The sequence below is a fragment of the Chiloscyllium plagiosum genome, unplaced genomic scaffold (assembly GCF_037043375.1).
Source record: "Chiloscyllium plagiosum isolate Xiang-an unplaced genomic scaffold, Cpla_swu_hap1 HiC_scaffold_22, whole genome shotgun sequence".
Classification (NCBI taxonomy): domain Eukaryota; kingdom Metazoa; phylum Chordata; class Chondrichthyes; order Orectolobiformes; family Hemiscylliidae; genus Chiloscyllium; species Chiloscyllium plagiosum.
This window is the reverse complement of record NW_028270160.1, coordinates 23,763,418-23,786,306: the sequence shown is the minus strand read 5'-3', so window position 1 is coordinate 23,786,306 and position 22,889 is coordinate 23,763,418. Positions and strand designations below refer to the sequence as shown.

Sequence of the window (22,889 nt, the reverse complement as noted above, 5' to 3'; positions counted from 1 at the left end):
ACTCCAGTCAAGTTTGTGAGACATTATTTTCCATACGCAAAGCCATATTGATGATCCCTAATCAGTCCTTGTCTCTCCAAACACATGCAAATTCTGTCTCCCAGAATTCCCTCCAACAGCTGTCAGACTCACTGGTCTATGGTTCCCAGGGTTCTCTTTGTGGCCCTTCTTAAATAAAGGCACAACGTTAGCCATCGTCCAGTCTTCTGGCACCTCACCTCTGGCTATAGATGATACAAATATCTCTGCTAGGGACCCCACAATGTCTGAGAATACACTTGATTAGGTCTTGGAGATTTATGTATCTTTATGCTTTAAGATTTCCAGCACCAATTGTTTTGTAATGTGGACTGTTTTCGAGACATCAGTATTTATTTCCCTGAGTTCCCTAGCTTCCATTTCTTTTTCCACATTAAATACTGAAATGAAATATTTGTTTTAGTATCTCTCCCATCTCCTGCAGTTTCATAAATAGATGACCTCATTGATCTTTAAGGGATTCTATTCTGTCCCTGATCGTTGTAGGTAAGCAATTCTTGTTTGTCTTTAGCCAATGGCAAAAAAGAATTTACTTGCAATAAAGTTTGCAAGTTTCGAGAAGATTTGAGCTAGCTGGCTGAGCTAGAAGGTTCGTTTTCAGATGTTTCGTCATTCTTCTAGATAACATCATCAGTGAGCCTCTGGATGAAGCACTGGTGCTATGGCCTGCTTTTTATTTGTGTTTAGGTTTCCTTGGGTTGGTGATGTCATTTCTTGTTCCTTTTTCTCTGGTGATGGTAAATGGGATCCATAACAATGTGCTTGTTGGTAGAATTCCAGTTGGCATGCCGTACTTCTAGGAATTCTCCAGCGTGTTTCTGTTTGGCTTGTGCTTGGGTGAATGTGTTGTCCCAGTTGAAGTGGTGTCCTTCCTCATCCGTATGTAAAGAATCTAGTGAGAGTGGGTCATGTCTTTTTGTAGCTAGTCAATGTTCATATATTCTGCTGGCTAGTTTTCTGCTTATTTGTCCAATGTAGTGTTTGTACAGTTCTTGCAAGTTATTTTGTAGATTAATTTTGCCTGCTCGACAACTGTAACAAACGCTTCATTGGGCAAAAAGGTAGAAAACTAGCCAGCAGAATACATGAACATCAACTAGCCACAAAAAAGACATGATCCCCTCTCACTAGTACCTTTACATACAGATGAGGAAGGACACCACTTCAACTGGTACAACATATTCACCCTTGGACAAGCCAAACAGTCACGCGTGAGAATTCCTCGAAGCATGGCATTCCAACTGGAACTCTATCAACAAACACATTAACTTGGATTCCATTTACCACTCCCTGAGAAAAGAGCAGGAAATGACATCTGAAAATGAACCTTCTAGCTCAGCAAGCAAACCTACATCCGCAATAAAGTTATTTACTTGTTAAGTACAGAAACCTGGTGAATCCTTTAGCCTGCATTTGTAGTCAGATGAATTGGAGACTTATGGGTGGTTTAGTTTTTTTCATATTTGTAATGACTGGGAATAGTGGTGCTTCATTTCCAGGATATTGCCACAGTGAGTCATCCATTGTTTTGAGAATATGGAAAGGTGGTGTTTATCAACACTGGACTGCCTAATTTGCCTATGCATGCACAAGCCTCAGGAGCCATGTGTACGTGATTGTTTGTCCCTGCATCTGCCAACATGCTTGCACAGAAGCCACCAGATGGCCTTGTGGAGTGAAGCAGTTAATGTTTCAGGTCTAAAGATGAACTCTCGTGTCCACAGACACTTTGATTTGACTCTTTCCAAATTTTTGAGCTATTGAGGTGGTTTGGACTTTATTTTCCTATGGAAAATAGGCCTGTAGTTTTGGAAATTACACTGAATTAGTGCAATCAACAGTAAACATTACACCCAACAATATATATTTAACATAGTAAAGAGACCCAAGGTTCTTCACAGAAGTACAAAGAATGCAGACTCAAAGACAAACAGATGGTTGAACAAATCCTAGCTCAAAGTAGGTTTGCAGCAAAACCTTAAAGGAAATCTTTGAGTAGGCAAAAGGTTCACAAGAGTTTTCAATATGGAATAAAATGACTGAAGGCATGGCCAGCAAGGCTGAAGTCAAAGTTGGTGACAGAAAGACAAGAACTTAGTTTTCAAAACTTGGGGGAGGAGAATGTTTGTAGTTGCTGGTGGATGGGTGTTGTAGAGCTAGAGGAAGTTAGAGGCATGTCAAAGAGATGTATAGCAGAGAAACCGACACTTTGGTGTAACTCATCCTTGCCGACCAGATATCCTAAATTAGTTTAGTTTATTTCATTTGCCAGCATTTGGCCCATATCCCTCTATACCCTTCCTATTCATGTACCCATCCACTTGAGTTTTAAATGTTGTAATGTACTAGCCTCCACCACTACTTCTGGCAGCTCATTCCATGCAGGCTCTGCCCTTTGTGTGAAAAGGTTGCCCCTTAGGCCTCTTTTAAATCTTTCTCCTCTCCCTCTAAACCTATACTATCTAGTTCTAAACTCCCCCACACCAGGGAAAAGACCTTCTCTGTTTATCCTATCCATGCCCCTCCTGATTTTGTAAACATTTATAAGGTCACCCTTCAGCCTCCAAAGCTCCAGGGAAAGCAGCCCACAGCATATTCAGCCTCTTCCCTCATGCTCAAACCGTCCAACCTTGGCAACATCCTTGTGAATCTTTTGTGAATCCTTTCAAGTTTCACAACATCTTTCTGATAGCAAGGAGACCAGAATTGTGTGCAATATTCCAACAGTGGCCTAACCAATGTTCTGTACAGCTGCAACATGACCTTCCAACTCCTATACTCGACGCTCTGACCAGTAACGGAAAGATAACTAAACACCACCTTCACTTTCCTATCGACCTGAGACTCCACTTTTAAGGAGCTATGAACCTGCACTCCAAGGTCTCTTTGTTCAGCAACACTCCCCAGGACCTTACCATTAAGTGTATAAGTCCTGCTCTGATTTGCCTTTCCAAAATGCGGCACTTCACATTTCTCTAAATTAAACTCCATCTGCCACTCCTTGGCTTAATGGCCCATTTGATCAAGATCTTGTACTCTGAGGTAACCTCCTTTGGTGTCCACTACACCTCTAATTTTGGTGTCATCTGCAAATTTACTAACCGTACCTCAGATACAAATCACTTATGTAAATGACAAAGAGTAGTGGACCCAGCCTGATCCTTGTGGTACACCACTGGTCACAGGCCTTTAGTCTGAAAAGCAACCTTCCAACACCATCCTCTCTTCTACCTTCGAGCCAGTTCTGTATCCAAAGGGCTAGTTCTCTCTGTATTCCATGTGATCTAACTTCACTCATCAGTCTACCGTGAGGAAGCTTGTCGAATGTCAAACTGAGGTCCATTATAGATCACGTCCACTGCTCTGCCCTCGTTAATCGCCTTCATTACTTCTTCAAAAAGCTCTATCAAGTTAGTGATACATGATTTCCCACACACAAAGCCATTTTGTCTATCCCTACTCAGTCCTTGTCTATACAAGTGCATGTAAATCTTATCCCTCAGGATTTCCAGCACCATTGTCAGGCTCTCCAGTCTATAGTTCACGAGCTTTTCCTTTACAACCTTTCTTCAATAATGGCATCAAGTTAGCCACCTTCCAGTCTTCCGCTACCTCACCTGTGACTTCCGATGATCCAGATATCTCAGTAAGGGGCTCAGCAATCACTTCCTTAGCTCCCCACTGAGATCTCCGGTACACCTGATCAGGTCCTGGGGATTTATTGACTTCTATGCATTTCAAGACATCCAGCACCACCACGTATATAATATGAATATTTTCAAGATATCACTGTCTATTTCCATGCATTCTGTATCTTCCATGTCCTTCTCTACTGTAAACATTGATACAAAATACACATTTAGTATCTCCCCCATCTTCTGCAGTTCCACACATCGGCTGCCTTGCTGATTTTTGAGGGGTCCTGTTCTCTCCCTAGTTACCCTTTTATCCTTCATGTATTTATAAAATCCCTTTGGATTCAACTTAACCCTGTTTGCCAAAGCTAATTCATATCCCCTTTCTGCTGTCCTGATTTGAACATTTAGAAATTTTTGTAGGATTGTTGGAATTTGGAATACTTTGTGAAGTTAAACTTACACAAAGTTTGAGTATCATATTGTATTATGGGAAGGGAGCAGCACATTGAAAAAACATTTTGGATTGCTGTAACATGTGATGGACTAACTGGCTGCCTACACTAGTGATTTTTTAAAAAAAGTTTTTGACTATATTAGTCTTATTTCAATTTGTGTGCCACATTACTTGAGAGATTGAGCAAGGCAAAAGTGGAATGTGTGATGGCTAACCCTATAATGAGATGTACTAGTGGCTTAAAACTATTTTTAATAGTTTATTCTTCAATCCTAATTGATGTATTATTGTTACTGAGCGTTAGTCATGAATTTGACCAGCGTTCTATATTGGAGCAAACTTTTCTTTCTTTGAGCAGCAGTTGTAATACAAATAATTTAAATGTGTATATTATGATTCTAATAAATTGCTTGTTTAGTTTTATTGCAGCTATTCCAAATCATTTTGTACCTTCAGCTAAAAATACTTATGTAACAATGTCGTCTTTGTGAGGAGCAATGCATTGTTCACAATTGTACTGTTACATATTCTGGAGTGTCTTGTGCACTAAATATATTTTCACAGGTTTTCATCTTTCTTTAAGGATTAATTCCTGCCCAAACAATTGCTCAGGCCATGGAAAGTGCGTGACTGGAAATAGTGGCAGGGTGTTCTGTGAATGTGATGAATATTGGAAAGGGGAAGCTTGTGACATTCCATATTGTAAGGACAACTGTGGAAGCCCAGATCATGGTTACTGTGACCTAACTGGAGAGAAACTCTGTGTCTGTAATGACAGCTGGCAAGGTAAGTTGGTTGATTTTAACTGCAACTTTAATATGAAATGTATAAATGACTCAAAAGAGCTACTGACCCAGTCAATCAATACCGTTCAGCATCAGGAAAAAATGTTATTTGCAGTGAAACTTGAGCTGCACATGGAATAAGTGAAGCAAATAGTGCAGCTGCTTTTAAGGGAAATTTGATGGAAGGTTGGGGCTGGAAGAATGGAAGAGATAGACATTGAAGAAATAAGGTGAGAGGAGATGTATGAAGCATAAAGATTGGTCTAGAATTATTGAGCTGGTTGTGGTCTCTCTGTAAAAAAAAAAACTGTCTTCGAGATAATCATGGTTGCTTATGTTACATCATATAACATGACCTTGTTCTGTTTGAAAGCAGAAAGTTCCTGGCTAAGGCAAAAATATGCTATGGATTTACTTTCCCTTTGCTTTTGTGTCACTCAGATGTTCCTCATCAGCATTACTAAAAACGATACAATCAGATTGAGACAGAAATTCAATCTGTTCGGACACGTGCCAGAAATGGTCTTATCTTTCGTCTCTCCTAAACAGTTGATGTTTTCCTTTCACATGTGAATGTAGCTAGATCAATGCAGCAGATGTTGGCTCAGCAACAAGTATGTGCTGTTTTGGGATGCTCAGAGTTGGCAGCTTTGTCCTACCGCTAGGTGTCTTGGGTTTGTTTGAGGCAGGATTGATAGAAACTGTTTAACCTTTGCTCCTGCCTAGCTTGTCCAGGTCTCAACAAGAGTGCACTTGGGCCACAGATTTGATAAACTTGCAGGTTGTCATTGTTTCAAGCTTTTCAGCTTGGACTTAACTGCAGCTTTTTATAATGAGTTGATGTCAGTGTCAAGTGGCATATTGATAGTGATTTGAACAAAGAACTATGAAGCTGTACCAAACATTTCTAGCATCCTTCACTGCTGATAGATGGTGATATGACAATATCTTGAGATCATGAATTTTCTCTTACTGGTGCTGCTTAAACCTAATTCTCTACAGGCTTCACAGTCCTCTTATTTACCACTACTGTTGTTCCTCTGTTTGGAATATTAACCCTGCATCGTCAAAGCACGTTTTGGAACTTGGGCGAGCAAGATGAATGACTTGCTCTTAGTTCTAGTTTATAAGTAGACATCTTGTATTAGTGACCCGAAGGAATGTGATAGCACCAAAGAATATTAGTGTTAGATATGTGTTTGGATGCCACTGTAGATTTATATTTTGATGTCGTCCTGTCATGGTTGACCTTAGCAAACATCTTGTGTAGAGGGATGACGTTGAGCAACAGTTCTCTTCATTTTAAGTAGAGTGTTTTCAAATGATCTAATGTCTTGTTGAGATCAGTATAGCATTGTATCGGCTTCCTTTTGTTGTTGGTGTGATATTATACACTTTAGAACTTTAACTGTTCATGGACTGAAAGTATCAACAAAAAAAAGTTTATACATGGAAAGCAGCAGCAGTAACTGTCTGGAATAACCTGTCAAGACAAGGACAAACTTATACAGGAATTGAAATTCGCCGCATCTGGGGAAAAAAGGGAGTTGAAACTACATGAACAAAACTGTTTTGACTTCTTCTTAATAACTGAATGAATGTTTTATGTTACAAGGACAACTGATTGGCCTGCAGAGGAATTTAAGCAGTTAATTGTAGGAAACTGTTTTCAAACAGTCAGTTAATTAAATAGAGAAACTACCTCTAATAAGAAGACAAGCTGCAAACTTGCAGGAATTTGGATTAAAGGACTTTTAAAATAATCAATAATATTACACACACAGATTTTTGTCCTTCAGATCCAAGCACTGAATATCAGAACTCCCCCTTCAGCAGAACTTCGGAGAGCAACACAACATAGGGATCAAACATTGGACGCTTCCAGAGACAAAGACTGACTGAATTGTGGTCAAGGTCCACCGTTAATTGCGTAATAGCCAAGTTGGGTTGTGAGGCTTGTAATGAGAGTGGCTTTAGGAGGCGTATGTTGTCTTTTTTAATGAAGAGAGGTTGAGACAGAGGTGCAGTATTTTGTTTTTCCCAAGCCAATAAAGCAAACAGCTTGTGGGAGTCCTTGGAGTTTCTTTCAATGTTGAAAGAATAGAAGCAACATGAATGAGTGGGGTCAAGATCATACAAAACCAGCATTTTAGTTTCAGCTTTCAAAAACTGTTTAGAAGCTGCTGTACATCTCCTTGCCTCAGTATGATACAGGAGTGCTTTCGTTCTCTGTTGCGCACCCTCGCCCTCTCTTCCTTTCTCTCTCTCTTTCTTTCTCTCTCTGTCTCTCTCTTTGTGTCTCTCTCTCTGTCCCTCTGTCCCTTATTCTCTCTTTACCATTACAATTATTATTCCAATTCTTTCTTTTGTTTGTATTTTAACTATAGAGTCACAGAGTTGTACTACATGGAAACAGACCCTTCGGTCTAACTTGTCCATGCCGACCAGATATCCCAACCCAATCTAGTCCCACCTGCCAGCACCCGGCCCATATCCCTCTTAAACCCTTCCTATTCATATACCCATCCAAATGTCTTTTAAATGTTGCAATTGCACCAGCCTCCACCACTTCCTCTGGCAGCTCAATCCATAAACGTACCACCCTCTGTGTGAAAAAGCTGCCCCTTAGGTCTCTTTTATATCTTGCCCCTCTCACTCTAAACCTATGCTCTCTAGTTCTGGACTTCCCGACCCCAATGAAAAGACTTTGTCTATTTATCCTATCCATGTCACTCATAATTTTGTATACCTCTATAAGGTCCCCCCCAGCCTCCAATGCTCCAGGGAAAACAGCCCCAGCCTGTTCAGCCTCTCCCTATAGCTCAAATCCACCAACCCTGACAACATCCTTGTAAATCTTTTCTGATCCCTTTCAAGTTTCACAACACCTTTCCGATAGGAAGGAGACCGGAATTGCACTCAATATTCCAACAGTGGCCGAACCAATATCTTGTGCAGCCACACCATGACCTCCCAACTCCTGTGCTCAATACTCTGACCAATAAACGAAAGCATACCAAACATCTCCTTCACTATCCTATCTACCTGCAACTCCACTTTCAAGGAGCTACAAACTTACACTCCAAGGTCTCTTTGTTCAGCAACTCTCCCTAGGACCTTACTGTTAAGTGTATAAGTCCTGCTAAGATTTGCTTTCCCAAAATGCAGCACCTCTCATTTATCTGAATTAAACTCCATCTGCCACTTCTCAGCCCATTGGCCCATCTTGTCAAGATCCTGTTGCAATCTGAGGTAACCCGCTTTGCTGTCCACTACACCACTAATTTTGGTGTCATCTGCAAACTTACTAACTGTACCTCTTATGCTCGCATCCAAATATTTTACATAAATGACAAAAAGTAGAGGACCCAGCACTGGTCCTTGTGACACTCGACTGGTCACAGGCCTCCAGTCTGAAAAACAACACTCCACCACCAGCCTCTGTCATCTACCATTGAGCCAGTTCTGTATCCAAATGGCTAATTCTCCTGTATTCCGTGAGATCTAACCTTGCTAACCAGTCTCCCATGGGGAACATTGTTGAGTGGCTTACTGAAGTCCGTATAGATCAGATCTACTGCTCTGCCCTTATCAATCCTCTTTGTTATTTCTTCAAAAAACTCAATCAAGTTTGTGAGACTTGATTTCCCATGCCTAAAGCCATGTTGACTATCCCTAATAAGTCCTTGTCTTTCCAAATATATATATGTCCTGTCCCTCAGGATTCCCTCCAACAACTTGCCCACCACCGACGTCAGGCTCACTGGTCTATAGTTCCCTGGCTTGTCCTTCTCACTCTTCTTAAACAGTGGCACCACGTTAGCCAACTTCCAGTCTTCCGGCACCTCACCTGTGACTATCGATGATACAAATATCTCAGTAAGAGGCCCAGCAATCACTTATCTAGCTTCCCACGGAGTTCTGAAGTACATCTGATCAGGTCCTGGGGATTTATCCATCTTTGTGTTTCAAGACATCCAGCACTTCCTCCTCTGTAATATGGACATTTTTCAAGGTGTCACCATTTATTTCCCTACATTCTATATCTTCCATATCCTTTTCCGTAGTAAATACTGATGCAAAATACTCGTTTATTTACCGCTTGGTAAGGGAGGTAATGGCCTACTTGTACTATCGCTGCATTGTTAATCCAGGGACTCAGTTAATGTTCTGGGGACTCAGATTCAAATCCTGACTTGGTGGATAGATTCAATAAAAATTTGGAATTGAGAGAAGCCATTGTTAATTGTTGGCAAAAAGAAAGTGGGTGGCACGGTGGCTCAGTGGTTAGCACTGTTGCCTCACAGTGCCAGGGACCCGGGTTCAATTCCCGCCTCTGGCAACTGTCTGTGTGGAGTTTGCATGTTCTCCCATGTCTGCGTGGGTTTCTGGGTGCTCCGATTTCCTCCCAGAGTCCAAAGATGTGCAGGTTAGATTAATTGGCCATGCTAAATTGCCTGTAGCATTAGGTGCATTAGTCAGGGGTAAATGTAGGGGAATGGGTCTAGGTGGGTTGCTCTTCGGAGGGTCAGTTTCCACACTGTAGGGAATCTATCTATCTATCTAATGTATTTGCAAAAACCCTTTGGATTCTCCTTAATTCTATTTGCCAAAGCTATCTCATGCCCCCTTTTTTTGCCCTCCTGATTTCCCTCTTAAGTATACTCCTACTGCCTTTATACACTTTGTTAAGACGGACCCGTGGGTCCCGTCTTTGCGTGTCCTTTCAGAAGGAGACACTCACACTGGCAGCTATGGTTAGACGCAGACAGCAGTTTATTCACAGAATCTTAACTGGTACAACGAATCTACAAGCATGCATTCGTTGGAGAAGGCGTTCTGTCTTCCCGTTCAAACTTGACACAATTATACTTCGCGCTGCCTGGAGTCCCCGGTCAGTTCGCCTTCCCCATTGGTCCATTCATCTGCGCGCGCTGGGGATCCGTCCTCCTATTGGCCGCATCGAAGTGCCTGTCCAGCTCCTGCTGTGCTTGACAATGGCTCAGCCATCCCCGGGAGTGGTTCCGATCCCGTATTCAATAGTTCATTGTTTCAAGGAATTACTATGCGTCTGACAGGCTAGCCATTTTCAATGGTTTCAGTTTAACTAAATTGTCAATTACACTTATCAACTTTAGACTTAAATAGAGCCATTCACACTCAATAGTTACAGGTTCCGATAGAGCAATTCACACTTGTCTAACAGTTACAGATTCCGATCGGTTTCTTTATTAATCCCGAGTTTCGATGGGGCAATTGATACTGGCTGGTATTTACAGGCTCCAAGATTTAATTAACATTATGCATATCCCTTACAAGCTCCAGCCAGGTAGTCATGCAGTCGCCTGCAGCAGCTCGCTTTGCTGTTGTTAACCATTTCAGGGCTAGAAGTGTCACCCTCCCTAGCCCTACATTAAACACCCCAGTGAAATCTCCCCAACATTCCCTCCCTTGGCCTCTACTGAGGCCACACCAACCCATGTAAACAGTAACGAACGTAAGAGGGCCGGAAGGAGGAAAGTAAACTACATCGGGTGCCACATCTGCTGTCCAAAAAAAGAAGTCCCAAGTGTAAATGCCCATTCGCTACGGTGGTTTGTGTTTTGTCTTGTGTTTTCTTTTAAAACAAACGAGAAAGTGTAAGGGCATACTGCCCGCAGTCAGGTACACGCCAGCGATTGGAAAACCATTGGAACAGTGTACTGTGCCCCGGCCTTCCCGCCGGCCAGAATGGTTCACAGGCCTGCAGGCCCGTCCAGGCGTCTGATGTATGTACTGCAGGCCATGTGGTCGGAGCGCAATTGCACCTGTGCCAGGCTGACCCGTGCCCGAGGAGACTCTTCTGCCACTGGATAACCTCCAGTCAGTAACCGACAGCAACCTCCATCTAGTTGCCGCGGAGGACAGAGCCGGGCAGTGGCAATCCGATCAAAACCCACGTAGAACCTCCGATTGCAGTGTAGTAGTCACTGGTGTGATCAGCAGTTGAATCCCGGGGCATACAGTACTTCTCGGCCCCTGACTGCAGCGTACAGTACAAGTCAAAGTGCTGCCAATGTAGGTGGGCAAAACTAACATGGAAGGGGTTTATTTCTTTTTGAACAGCAGATGCTACACTGAGGGAGAAGGGATAGTATTGGGCAGCAGTAGGGAAAAAAAAAGAAGCATAAGCACACACTTATTGGAACCCCGTACCCTATGGAAATAGACGAACCTAAAATAGACCTGTCACCATGAGCAGTGTGAATTGCCGTACATTAGTGATAGTCCCCCGTCTACCGGGAACGGACATGCACGCAAATTACAGCATCTGTTTCTATCCAAGAGAGAAAGGGAAAAAAAATCATTATAAACCGCAAGTACCCCGCCCCCTCTTGAGAAAAAAATCATTATAAACCGCAAGGACCCTGCCCCCACTTGAGAAAAAATCATTATAAACCGCAAGGACCCCGCCCCCACTTGAGAAAAAATCATTATAAACCGCAAGGACCCCGCCACTTGTAATTACCCCCACGCAGAGGCAATCCGGCTGTCAGCTGATTAAACTTTCTAGGATTTAAGTACTCGAATCAGCAGGAGTTCCCCCGCAGCCCGCCAGCTGTGTAAACATATTAAAGGCACTTGAAAAGTGATTACCTAGAACTCTAGCAATTTCACCACAGGCCGTCGACCGTGTAGACAGCAAGGGCCCCTTGAGGTAAAAGCCGGGTGAGTTCCCGATTTAAAAGGACAGATGACACAGCCCGGGGTCTGTGGAATACAGTACCCACACCCGGGTGAAAGTGAGGGAATCGGGCACTAGGGTTACAGGGGAAAATCGTAGATAGTCTTGCGACTCATTACCCGTGATGTCGCATGTAACATGTGCGGGTTTTGGAGCGTACCCTCTTGCTGGGCAGTTTCAGCTGGAGGCCGGTCCAGCATCACCGCCTGGTATGCGAGCGAGGAGGCATCTGTTCCTGATAGGGCACGATCAATAGTGCGTGTTACCAGTGTCCTGATACACGGAATGCAGCAACACCCGCAAGTGACAAGAATAGCTACTGAGATGCACACCCCCATGGCCAGCTGCCCTAGCAGAGTCCCCCATCTCCCAAAAGTGGTGTTCAGCCAGTCGACGACTGGATTTTTTACCCCCGATTGGTGCTTCAGCTCAGCAGCCAGGGCTCGGAGCTTCACCAGGGTCTTAGTGAGTTTGCCATCTGGGCCTGTGTTGTTTGATATGGCTGTACAGCACATGGTCCCAAACAGTGCACAAGCACCTCCCTTTTTGGCAAGTAACATGTCCAAAGCCATCCTATTTTGTAAGGTCATGAGGGAGGACTGTGCAAGCTGTTCATGGATGGCGTCAACTGCATCCCGGGTTAGGTTGGTAAGCCTCTGCATATTGTAGTGGAGGAGGTTGATTCTGTTAACGTTTTTATTAACCGTGATCGGGAAAATGGCGGAAAAAAGGGGAAAACTTTCAAAACCCGCAGCAATCTCATCCACCAGCTTGTATTCGTCGGGGATATTTCTGGCCTGCCCAATGGCATCAATCCAGACCCCATCCGAATTCTTGAAATCCAGCAGCGGGTCAACAGCCCGTCTGTGTCGGGTCAGAGAGGCGAGCCCAGGCGGGGGCTCGTGGAGGGTGTAATCTCCCGGGGTCCGCGGGGAGATGAAGAGCGGGATATTGAGGGTGACCAGGACACAGCTCCCTTCCCAATTTAGGGGCAACCAATTGTACAGAATCCGTCCCCCACAGTACCACCACAAGTCCGCGCGGCTCACTGTTAGTGCTGCTGCTCGGCTTCCTGTAAGCACCCAGGTCCTGCTGCAGCTTGCCCTGTCTACGCTGCCAACTGGATATCCTCGGGTAAGTGGTGTGGGGTTGACGAAGCAGGTGAAGTTTACTAGCGGGTGTACAACGAAGTCAGGAGGGGTAACGTTTGCCGGTGCCATCGGGAAGTACTGTTCCCATGACCTGCACTTCAATGTAGGGTTAGTCTCGGACATTAGTTCGACCGCACAGCCCATGTGGCCGTCTTCAAATGGGGTCCTACTCATTATCAGGCCGGGCCGCCCCCCGCGCAAACCCAGCAGTGGTCGTGGCCTGCCTGTCGTGAAAACTGGATGACTCGATCCAGCCAGGTATTTGTCTCCATGTAGCCAGTGGCAGGTGCGATCTGCTCTCGGGGATCAACCAGCTTAGTCAGTTTGCGCGATTCAAACTCTGTAACTATACCAGGCACAGGCCAGGGGGGGTGGTTATCCTGGTCGAACGGGATCCCCAGCTGGTCCTGGGAAGAACCAGGCATTCCCAGATTTATTCGGATAATCCCCTCCGGGTCTTTCCCCGTGACCGCAACCCCAATTGCCAAATAGAGGATTTTCGCGCGTGCTGCACCCGACTGGTCAGATTCGTGCCCCCGTGCCCAACAGGTGTCACTGGACCACCCTGTCATGATCATGGGATTGGAGAGTCCGGGCTTGACTCGGAGAAGCAAAGGGTTCTTACGAGCTTGCGAGTCAGAGACTCGCCCTCTCCTGAGAGAGAGTTTTCTGCTAAAGTCCAAGTATTCTGCTCGTATCGGGGTGCTGGTGTAAGCCTGCCCCCACCAAACATCATCCCAGGAGGCACACATGCGGCGTGTATGGATGTCTTTCGGATATCCATAGCATTTGTGCAAGATGTGGGGGGCGCATGAACAAGGACACATGTATACACTGTAAGCAGTCCATCCCTCCTCTGAGTCAGTCCCCCCACAGTCTATCACATCGCACAGATCGAACTGGAAAGTCTTATCCTGCACGGGGTCTGCGTGTATGGTAACCATTGCTCCACATGAATCCCTTGAAACCTGCACGGACAGTCTTACCACTAGGCAGAAACCCAGCCAGTTCAGGAGTCTGTTACTTTCCCTCATTTTCCAGCTCCTTGTCGGGCGCGACCTCCGCAATCGGAGTCAGAGTAGTATTAGGCTTTCCTGACCTGGAGCAATGAGAGAAATGGTGCCAGTTATTGTCCCCCTCCCGGTTCACCCTTAAGGCGTTGGCAGCGACCCCCGTCACTGGGTAGGGGCCATGCCACCGCCCCTCGTCCCAGGTCGTACGGCCCATCTGCCGGAGGTAGACCTTGTCCCCCTCTCGAAGGGGTCGGGACCTGTCGGGGGTGTCCGGCCGTGCGGTCGTAATCTGGTTAGATATTAGCCGGACCATTTCCCCCAGTACTTGCATGTACTGTGTCATGTCCTGATTCATTGTATCCCAATCTGTTTCCCACAGGGGTGATGTTCGGGCGCCAGGCATGGAGCGACCTGTCAGGATTTCATGGGGTGTCAGGAAGGTATCGCCACTCCTTTCCTGCCTCATTGACAGCAAGGCTAGGGGGAGTGCCTGCACCCACGTCTATGCAGTCCCTGCCATGACCTTGGCAATCTTGTCTTTAAGCGTGCGATTGGCCCCCTCTACTAACCCCTGACTCTCAGGGTGGTAGACACTGCTGTAGCGGTGAAGTATCCCTAGAGTAGCCTCCACCCGGGCAAGATGTTCGTTTTTAAAATGTGTCCCATTGTCTGTGCAGATTTTTCGGGGGACGCCATAGCGGGGAATCAGTTCCTTTGTGAGCCACTTCACAACAACTTCCCCATCCTCCGTCTTTGTAGGAGTTGCCTCCACCCACCGGGAGAATCTGTCCACTACGACGAGCATGTATCTGTATTTATCTGGGGTCCTCCATTTGACCCCCATGTCCGTAAAGTCCATGCAGATCTCCTGCCACGGCCCTGTCGGGGTTGGGAACTTTAACATCGGGTGTGGGAGAACTCTCCTGGTGTTGTACTCATTACATACCCTGCACTCAGCCCTCAGGTTCTCTATATGTTCCCGCAGCCGGGGTGCCCACCAGTGGCTTTGGACGGTTCTTACAACTTGGGCAACTCCCACGTGAGTTGGCCCATGTATTTCAGAGAAAAGTGTTGGCAGGAGAGCCCTCGGGGCCACTACCTCTCCTCCCGGGGTTCGCCAAAGAGGCTGTTGAGACCCTTCGACCTCCACATACTGTCGGACTGCGCCTTTATTCTCCCATTACCTGACCTCAGCACTGCTTGCCCATCCCTGCAGCTCACACAGATGCCTAATGGCATCAACCCTAGCCGCCCCCTCAGGGGAATCACTGCTACCCTCCCCCGGCCTCGGACTCTGTTGGGTGACTGTCCCTGACCTCAGGGTGACCATCTGTACTGCGAGCTTGGCTGCCCTGTCAGCTGCATCATTTCCCAGCGCTTCCCTGGTATGTAAGGCAGAGTATCCTTGCACTTTCACCACTGCCACTTCCCTTGGACGATGCACTGCCTGGAGCAACCGTCGCAAACTCTGGTCGTGTTTTACCGGCCTCCCCGTGCTGGTTTTAAAAACCACGTCTAACCCATGCTGTGCCCTCTACGTGGACTGCGGTCCATGCATAATTGGAGTCAGTGAAGATGTTAACTCGGTGTCCCTCACTCAGTTCTAACGCCCTTGTCAGGGCTGTAATCTCTGCTAGCTGTGCAGATGCAGGCTGTGGGATTTCCCCAGACTCGATGGTGTCGTATACCCCCCCTGAATCTCTGACCACGGCATACGAGGCTCGTACGCCGCCTGCTTCCCGACGGCTGCTGCCATCAGTGTACATGTCCCAGTCTGCCTCGGCCAGGGGTTCTGAGTGCAACCCCTTACGTATCCTCCTCTCCTCAGCCACTCTGGCCACACAGTCGTGGGGCTTCAAGGATCCCCCATTCACTCCCACCATCATATTCCTAGTACTCCCCCTATCGGATGCAAACGTAATGTGCGGTGACAGAAGGGCATTCTCAATTCTAACCTGCCGCCCAGCTGAAAAGCTGAATGAGTTGGAGGCCAGAAAGGCTCCGATGCTGTGATCTGTGTGAATAGTCAAGGGATGACTAGATGGTCAGTGTTGTTGACCGCTTTCGTTACTGCTGCCACAAATCTGGCACAGCCTGGCTGTCCAATCTCAATGGGCTCTAAACGGCAGCTGTAATACCCCAGCACTCTCCTGCAGCCTCGGTCCTTTTGGTAGAGGACAGCGTTTACTATCCCCCCAGTCTCTGCCACGTCCAGGTGGAAACCTTTCTTATAGTCTGGGTGCGCTAGCGTGGCCGCTGCTCCCAAAGCTTGCTTCACCTCCTTGAATGATTTCTCTCTCTCCGCGTTCCATCGCAACTGACTCTTGAGCCTCTTTGCCCCAACCTCCGTGATCATTTCCCTGAGTGGGGATGTTATAGTCACAAAGTCAGGGACGTAGGTGCGAGAATACCCACATAACCCCAGGAAGGCCATCATATCCTGTACTGTTATAGGGGTGCCATAGGAGAGGATTGCTTCCCTGTGCGCTCTTGAAAGTGTGGTGCCCCCTTTTCCCAGTATCCGTCCCATAAAGGATACTGATTTTCGGGCTATCTGGCACTTTTCCTGTTTCACTTTAAAACCGGCTGCCACAAGGGTGTCCAGCAAGGTGCGGACCGCCTCCAAATTTTGGGTGTCAGTTTCACTGGCAATCAACAAATCATCAACATACTGTATGATTGTGGTGCTGGTGGGAAGCGACATCTGTTTAAGTATAGGGGTCAAAGCCGCACTAAACAGGCCTGGGGAGTCTTTGTACCCCTGCGGGAGGCGATTGTATGTGTACTGCTCTCCCTCGAAGGTGAAGGCAAACCACTCCTGACACTCTGGGTGCAGTGGAAGGCAGAAGAAAGCGTTAGCCAGGTCTAGAACATAGAACATAGAACATAGAAGAATACAGCGCAGTACAGGCCCTTTGGCCCTCGATGTTGCGCCGATCCAAGCCCACCTAACCTATACTAACCCACTATCCTCCATATACCTATCCAATGCCCGCTTAAATGCCCATAAAGAGGGACAGTCCACCACTGCTACTGGCAGGGCATTCCATGAACTTACGACTCGCTGAGTGAAGAACCTACCCCTAACTTCAGTCCTATATCTACCCCCCCTTAATTTAAAGCTATGCCCCCTTGTAATACCCGACTCCATACGCGGGAAAAGGTTCACACTGTCAACCCTATCTAACCCCCTAATCATCTTGTACACCTCAATCAAGTCACCCCTAAACCTTCTTTTCTCTAATGAAAACAGCCCCAAGTGTCTCAGTCTTTCCTCATACGATCTTCCTTCCATACCAGGCAACATCCTGGTAAACCTCCTCTGCACCCATTCCAGTGCCTCCACATCCTTCCTATAGTATGGCGACCAAAACTGCACACAATATTCCAGATGCGGCCGCACCAGAGTCTTATACAACTGCAACATGACCTCAGGACTCCGGAACTCAATTCCTCTACCAATAAAAGCCAGTACGCCATATGCCTTCCTCACCGCACTATTTACCTGGGTGGCAACTTTCAGAGATCTGTGTACATGGACACCAAGATCCCTCTGCTCATCCACACTACCAAGTATCCGACCATTAACCCAGTACCCCATCTTTTTGTTATTCTTCCCAAAGTGAATCACCTCCCACTTAGCTACATTGAATTCCATTTGCCACCTTTCTGCCCAGCTCTGCAGCTTCTCTATATCCTGCTGTAACCTGCCACATCCTTCCTCACTGTCAACAACTCCTCCGACTTTCGTATCATCCGCAAACTTGCTCACCCAACCTTCTAACCCCTCTTCCAGGTCATTTATAAAAATGACAAACAGCAATGGTCCCAAAACAGATCCTTGCGGAACACCGCTAGTGACGGCACTCCATGAAGAAACTTTGCCATCAACTACTACCCTCTGTCTTCTTAAACCCCCCCCCAGGATCTATTCCTTTCTTATCTCTAACCATCACTATTTCAATGTACTTCTGTCTGGTGTCCCAAATTCTACTCTCCCTTAACCTACGTCCTCCAAAGCTCTGCCTGTGTTTGAGCTCCCAGCACGTCCTGTTCCCCTTTTTCAGTCCTGTGATTGCAGGCCTATATTGACTTCTGGTGAAGCAATTATTGTGTTTTTTTTAAAATTGCTTTTCTTGTTTTTCATATCCATCCATGACCTTGACCTTTCTTATCTCTCTAATATCCTACAGCCCTTGATATACCAAGATATCAGCGCTCCTCAAAATCTGGCCTTTTGTGCATCCCCAATTACAATTCCTCCACCATTAATGACCTTCTCTTAGCTTGGCCCAAGCTTTAGAATTCTGCTCCACTTTGCTTTTAAGAGGTTTTTGAAAATGAAAGCAACCAGTTGCAAAGTTGATCATCATAGTTTTGTGAGGCACGACCTGCCCTTCACAAAACCATGCTGACTATCCTTGATCACATTATTCCTATCCAGATGTGCATAAATCCTATCCCTTACAATTCTCTCTAAGACTTTGCCCACAACAGAAGTGAGACTCACCGGCCTATAGTTACTAGGGTTATCCCTACTCCCCTTTTTGAACAAGGGAACCACATTTGCTATCCTCCAGTCTTCTGGCACTACTCCTGTAGACAAAGAGGACATAAAAATCAAGGCCAATGGCTCTGCAATCTCCTCCCTTGCTTCCCAGAGAATCCTAGGATAAATGCCATCAGGCCCAGGGGACTTATCTATTTTCACCTTTTCCAGGATTTCCAACACCTCTTCTCTACATACCTCAAAGCCATCCATTATACTTATTTGTGACTCAGTATTCACATCGACGACAATGCCCTGTTCCTGAGTAAATACTGAAGAAAAGTATTCATTCAGTGTCTCCCCAATCTCTTCCGCCTCCACACGCAACTTCCCACTACTATCCTTGACTGGACCTATTCCTACCCTAGTCATTCTTTTATTCCTAACATACCTATAGAAAGCCTTAGGGTTTTCCCTAATCCTACCGACTAAGGACCTTTCATGTCCCCTCCTTGCTGCTCTTAGCTCTCTCTTCAGGTCCTTCCTGGCTACCCTATAACTCTCAATCGCCCCAATTGAACCTTTACGTCTCATCTTGAGATAGGCCGCCCTCTTCCATTTAACAAGGGATTCCAATTCCTTATTAAACCACGGCTCCCTCGCACGACCCTTTCCTCCCTGCCTGACAGGTACATAATTATCAAGGACACTCAATAGTTGCTCCTTGAACAAGCTCCACATATCATTTACACTCTTGCCTTGCAGTCTACGTTTCCAAGCCACACATCCTAAGTCATGCCTCACCGCATCATAATTTCCCTGACCCCAGCTATAACTCTTGCCCTGTAGTACACACTTATCCCTCTCCATCACGAGAGTAAAAATCACCGAATTATGGTCACTATCCCCAAAGTGCTCACCTACCTCTAATTCTAACACCTGGCCTGGTTCGTTACCCAGAACCAAATCCAGTATGGCCTCACCTCTTGTTGGCCTGTCTACATATTGTGTCAGGAAACTCTCCTGCACACATTGAACAAACACTGACCCATCTAATGAACTTGAGCTATAGCTTTCCCAATCAATATCAGGAAAGTTAAAGTCCCCCATAACAACCACCCTATTACTGTCACTCATCTCCTGAATCACCTTCCCTATCCTTTCTTCAATGATTCTAGGACTATTAGGAGGCCTGTAAAAGACTCCTAGAAGGGTGACCTCACCTTTCCTATTCCTAACCTCAGCCCAAACTACCTCAGATGGCAAGTCCTCATCCATCGTCCTTTCCACCACTGTAATACTATCTTTGACAAGCAATGCCACACCTCCCCCTCTTTTACCCCCACCTCTGACCCTACTAAAACATTTAATCCTGGAACCTGCAACAGCCAATCCTGTCCCTGTTCTAGCCATGTCTCCGTAATAGCCACAACATCGAAGTCCCAGGTACCAACCCACGCTGCAAGTTCACGTACCTTATTTCGTATACTTCTTGCATTGAAGTATACACACTTCAAGCCACTTTCCTGTTTACAGACACCCTCCTTGGAAATTGATGCCATGTTCCTAACCTCCCTACACTCCAGGCCCTGCACCCTGAAGCTACAATCTGGGTTCCCATGCCCCTGCAGAGTTAGTTTAAACCCCCCCCAAGAGCACTAGCAAACCTCCCCCCAAGGATACTGGTGCCCCTCAGGTTCAGGTGTAGACCATCCTGTTTATAGAGGTCCCACCGTCCCCAGAAAGAACCCCAGTTATCCAAAAACCGGAATCCCTCCCTCCTGCACCATCCCTGTAGCCACGCATTTAAGTGTTTTCTTTCCCTATTCCTCGAATCTCTATCACGTGGCACGGGTAACAAACCAGAGACAACAACTCTGTTCGTTCTAACTCTGAGCTTCCAACCTAGCTCCCTGAAAGCCTGTCTAACATCCTCGGCACTCCTCCTACCTATGTCGTTGGTGCCAATATGGACCACGACTTCGGGCTGCTCCCCCTTCCCCTCCAGGACCCGGAAAACACGATCAGAGACATCACGTACCCTTGCACCTGGGAGGCAACATACCAAACGTGAATCTCTCTCGTTCCCACAAAACCGTCTATCTGTGCCCCTAACTATCGAGTCCCCAATTACTACTGCTCTGCTCTTCTTCACCCTTCCCTTCTGAGTAACGGGGACAGGCTATGACAGAGAAAAAGCGGCTGGCAGGCGTGAGCGCCTGCAGTGCAACGTAGGGGTCAGGGACCTTCAGGTTTAAAGTCTCCGTGGCTTCATTTATCCTTCGGAGGTCATGGACCATGTGCCACCCCTTGCCCATCCCCTTGGAGATGGGAAGGATTGGCGTATTCCAGTGTCCCCCCTTCACTTTCCTGAGGACCCCCACTTCTAGCAGTCCCCTGATTGTTGGGCGAATCCCTTCCCTCTGTTCTAAGGTGAGAGGATATTGTGTCACCCAGATGCAGCGTTTAACAGAAGGTTTCAGCTGCAGGTGGACTGCCCCGTCCAGTTGGCCAGTGTCCTGTGGGTGTACTGTCCAGAGGACGGGGTCTATATCACGCAGCAGTTGTGCCGCTTTCCAGTGGTCAACATTGTCCAAAAGGAGGGACCTGTCCACCGTCATTTTTTCGTAAATCCCTTCTTCTAGCACATCGATGGGGCGTCTTTGGAAGCAGCCATCCAGTGACACCTCATCGAGGCCTTCTCCTATTTTTTGGTACTCGCATCGTAGTGCGGCAAGGACCATGGGTCCCAGGTTACGGGCCTTTGATCCGGGTGCTATTGCGAGTATGACATGCGGGGCAGCCTGTTCCCCTAGGTGATACTACTCTGCCTGGTCCGGATGCAGGCTGACTGCAGCGGCAATCCCTTCCTTCCCGGCGATGAGATACGCGAGTTTAACCGTACCCCTTCTATCCCCCAGCTGGGCGTTGAAGCGGTCGTCGTACTCAGGGTCATAATGGATGACATAATTTAGCGTTATGTGGTAGGGGTTTTTCGGGGGGAGGTATGTCTGGGAGCCTGGAATAGATGGGAGCCAGTTTTCAAATTCCCCCATCAATCCCCTTCCCTCCAATGCGTACAACAGCCGAATCCAGTAAATGTCTACCGATGTAACTCGCGAGTCCCCTGAAGTCGGGGCAAGCAAGAATTGTCCCATTCCCCTTAAGTCCGGGGAGGGATCCCCAGGCCAGAGGAGTCGCAACCCCTCAGTTGTACAGTGGATGCAGACCCCTAACTTGGTAAGAGCATCTCTCGCCAGCAGGTTAACTGGACACTTTGGGGCCAGGAGTAGGGGCAGAGAGATCTTTTGTTCCCCGATGGTTATTGTTGCTGGCACGGTGTAAGGCTGGTCCTCGACCATCCCCGAGAATCCTACAGTCTCCAGTATCCTGCCCGAGAGGGTCAGGCCCCTTGGTAATTTAGTAATTGTGGAGGCAGATGCCCCTGTGTCAATCAGAAATAGGAAGTTCTCCCCACACACCTTTCCTCGAATCATAGGGGGTCTATTGGGGGGTGTCGCTTTGAGGGCCAGGGGACTGCAAGATTCTCGTGGGCACCGTCAGCACTCTTCCTCAGACCACCGGGAGTAGCTGTACTCCTCGTCGGGCCCCATCAGTGCACCCTGTACCACCCCTTGTGTTCCCCTGCCCCGGGTCTGAATCCAACCTCTCCGTTTATTCGTATCCCGGGGTCTCTCATTACTGTCCCGTCCATCCCGTTCCCCGGGACGCAGTCCCGAGCGTTTAGTAATGAATCGATCTTCCCTTCCCTTGTTACACTCGCGGGCGAAATGTCCAATCCCATTGCAGGACCAACACCTCACCCTCTGGTCACAGTTTTGAAAGTAATGGTCAGTTCCCTTACATGTCCAGCAGTGATCGCGCTGCCGTCCCCCCCGGAACCGCCTCTGCGCGTCTGAAGATAGCTGCTGTTGGCTGTCGTGGGCTGACACATGGCCGTCATATTCTGCCCTGTCAGGGCTAGGTCGTGGCAGGGCCTTGCGTGCATTGGGCTGTGGGGAACTGTACATCTGAGCGGCTGGAGGCACGAGCTCCCGCGCGGCGCTCTTTGCCCCCACCTGCTCTAAAATCTTCCCAAACTGCTCTAAGATATGTGTAGTCGTCTTGGAGGCCTGCCCTTCGACTTTCATCTTTTCTGAGGTACGGTGCCTGTTCAGATAGTGATGTACCTGTTTCCTCCATATGTCCTCCTTCATTGAATCCACCCCCACCAGGTCTTTCAATTTGCTCTGCACTGGTGCAGGGAGTCCCTCGGTCACCCCCCTCCGGAAATGTGCTATTGCCAATGGAGAGCTATCTGGCCTTTCACCTGTCCCAGCCTGCCATAGGTCCCAGGCCCTCCCCAGGTATTCATGTACGTCCTCCCCGTCCTTTAGTCTGAGGGTCCCCAACGCGTCCAGCGAGAAAGTAGTGGGGAAGCTGTCCCGCAGGGACTGCCAGATTAAATGAGACAGTTTCATCTGACCTGGAACACCTAGCTAGTCTTTCTGCCCTGATCAGCGCCTCCTCTGCTCGGATGCGTACCATTATGGTTCTAAAATCCGCCAGCGCTAGTTTCTCATGACAGGTCTCCCT

The 22,889-nt window shown here is 47.2% G+C and overlaps 1 protein-coding gene across 1 annotated transcript in view; it reads left to right on the top strand.

Annotated features, from left to right (window-relative positions):
- The window catches only part of atrnl1b (attractin like 1b), a 947,890-nt gene that overhangs the window by 52,103 nt on the left and 872,898 nt on the right, over nt 1-22,889 (top strand). The window contains exon 5 of the mRNA XM_043712811.2: nt 4,715-4,917. Within this exon, the coding sequence (XP_043568746.1) occupies nt 4,715-4,917 (203 nt within the window). The remainder of the gene's footprint in view (nt 1-4,714; nt 4,918-22,889) is intronic.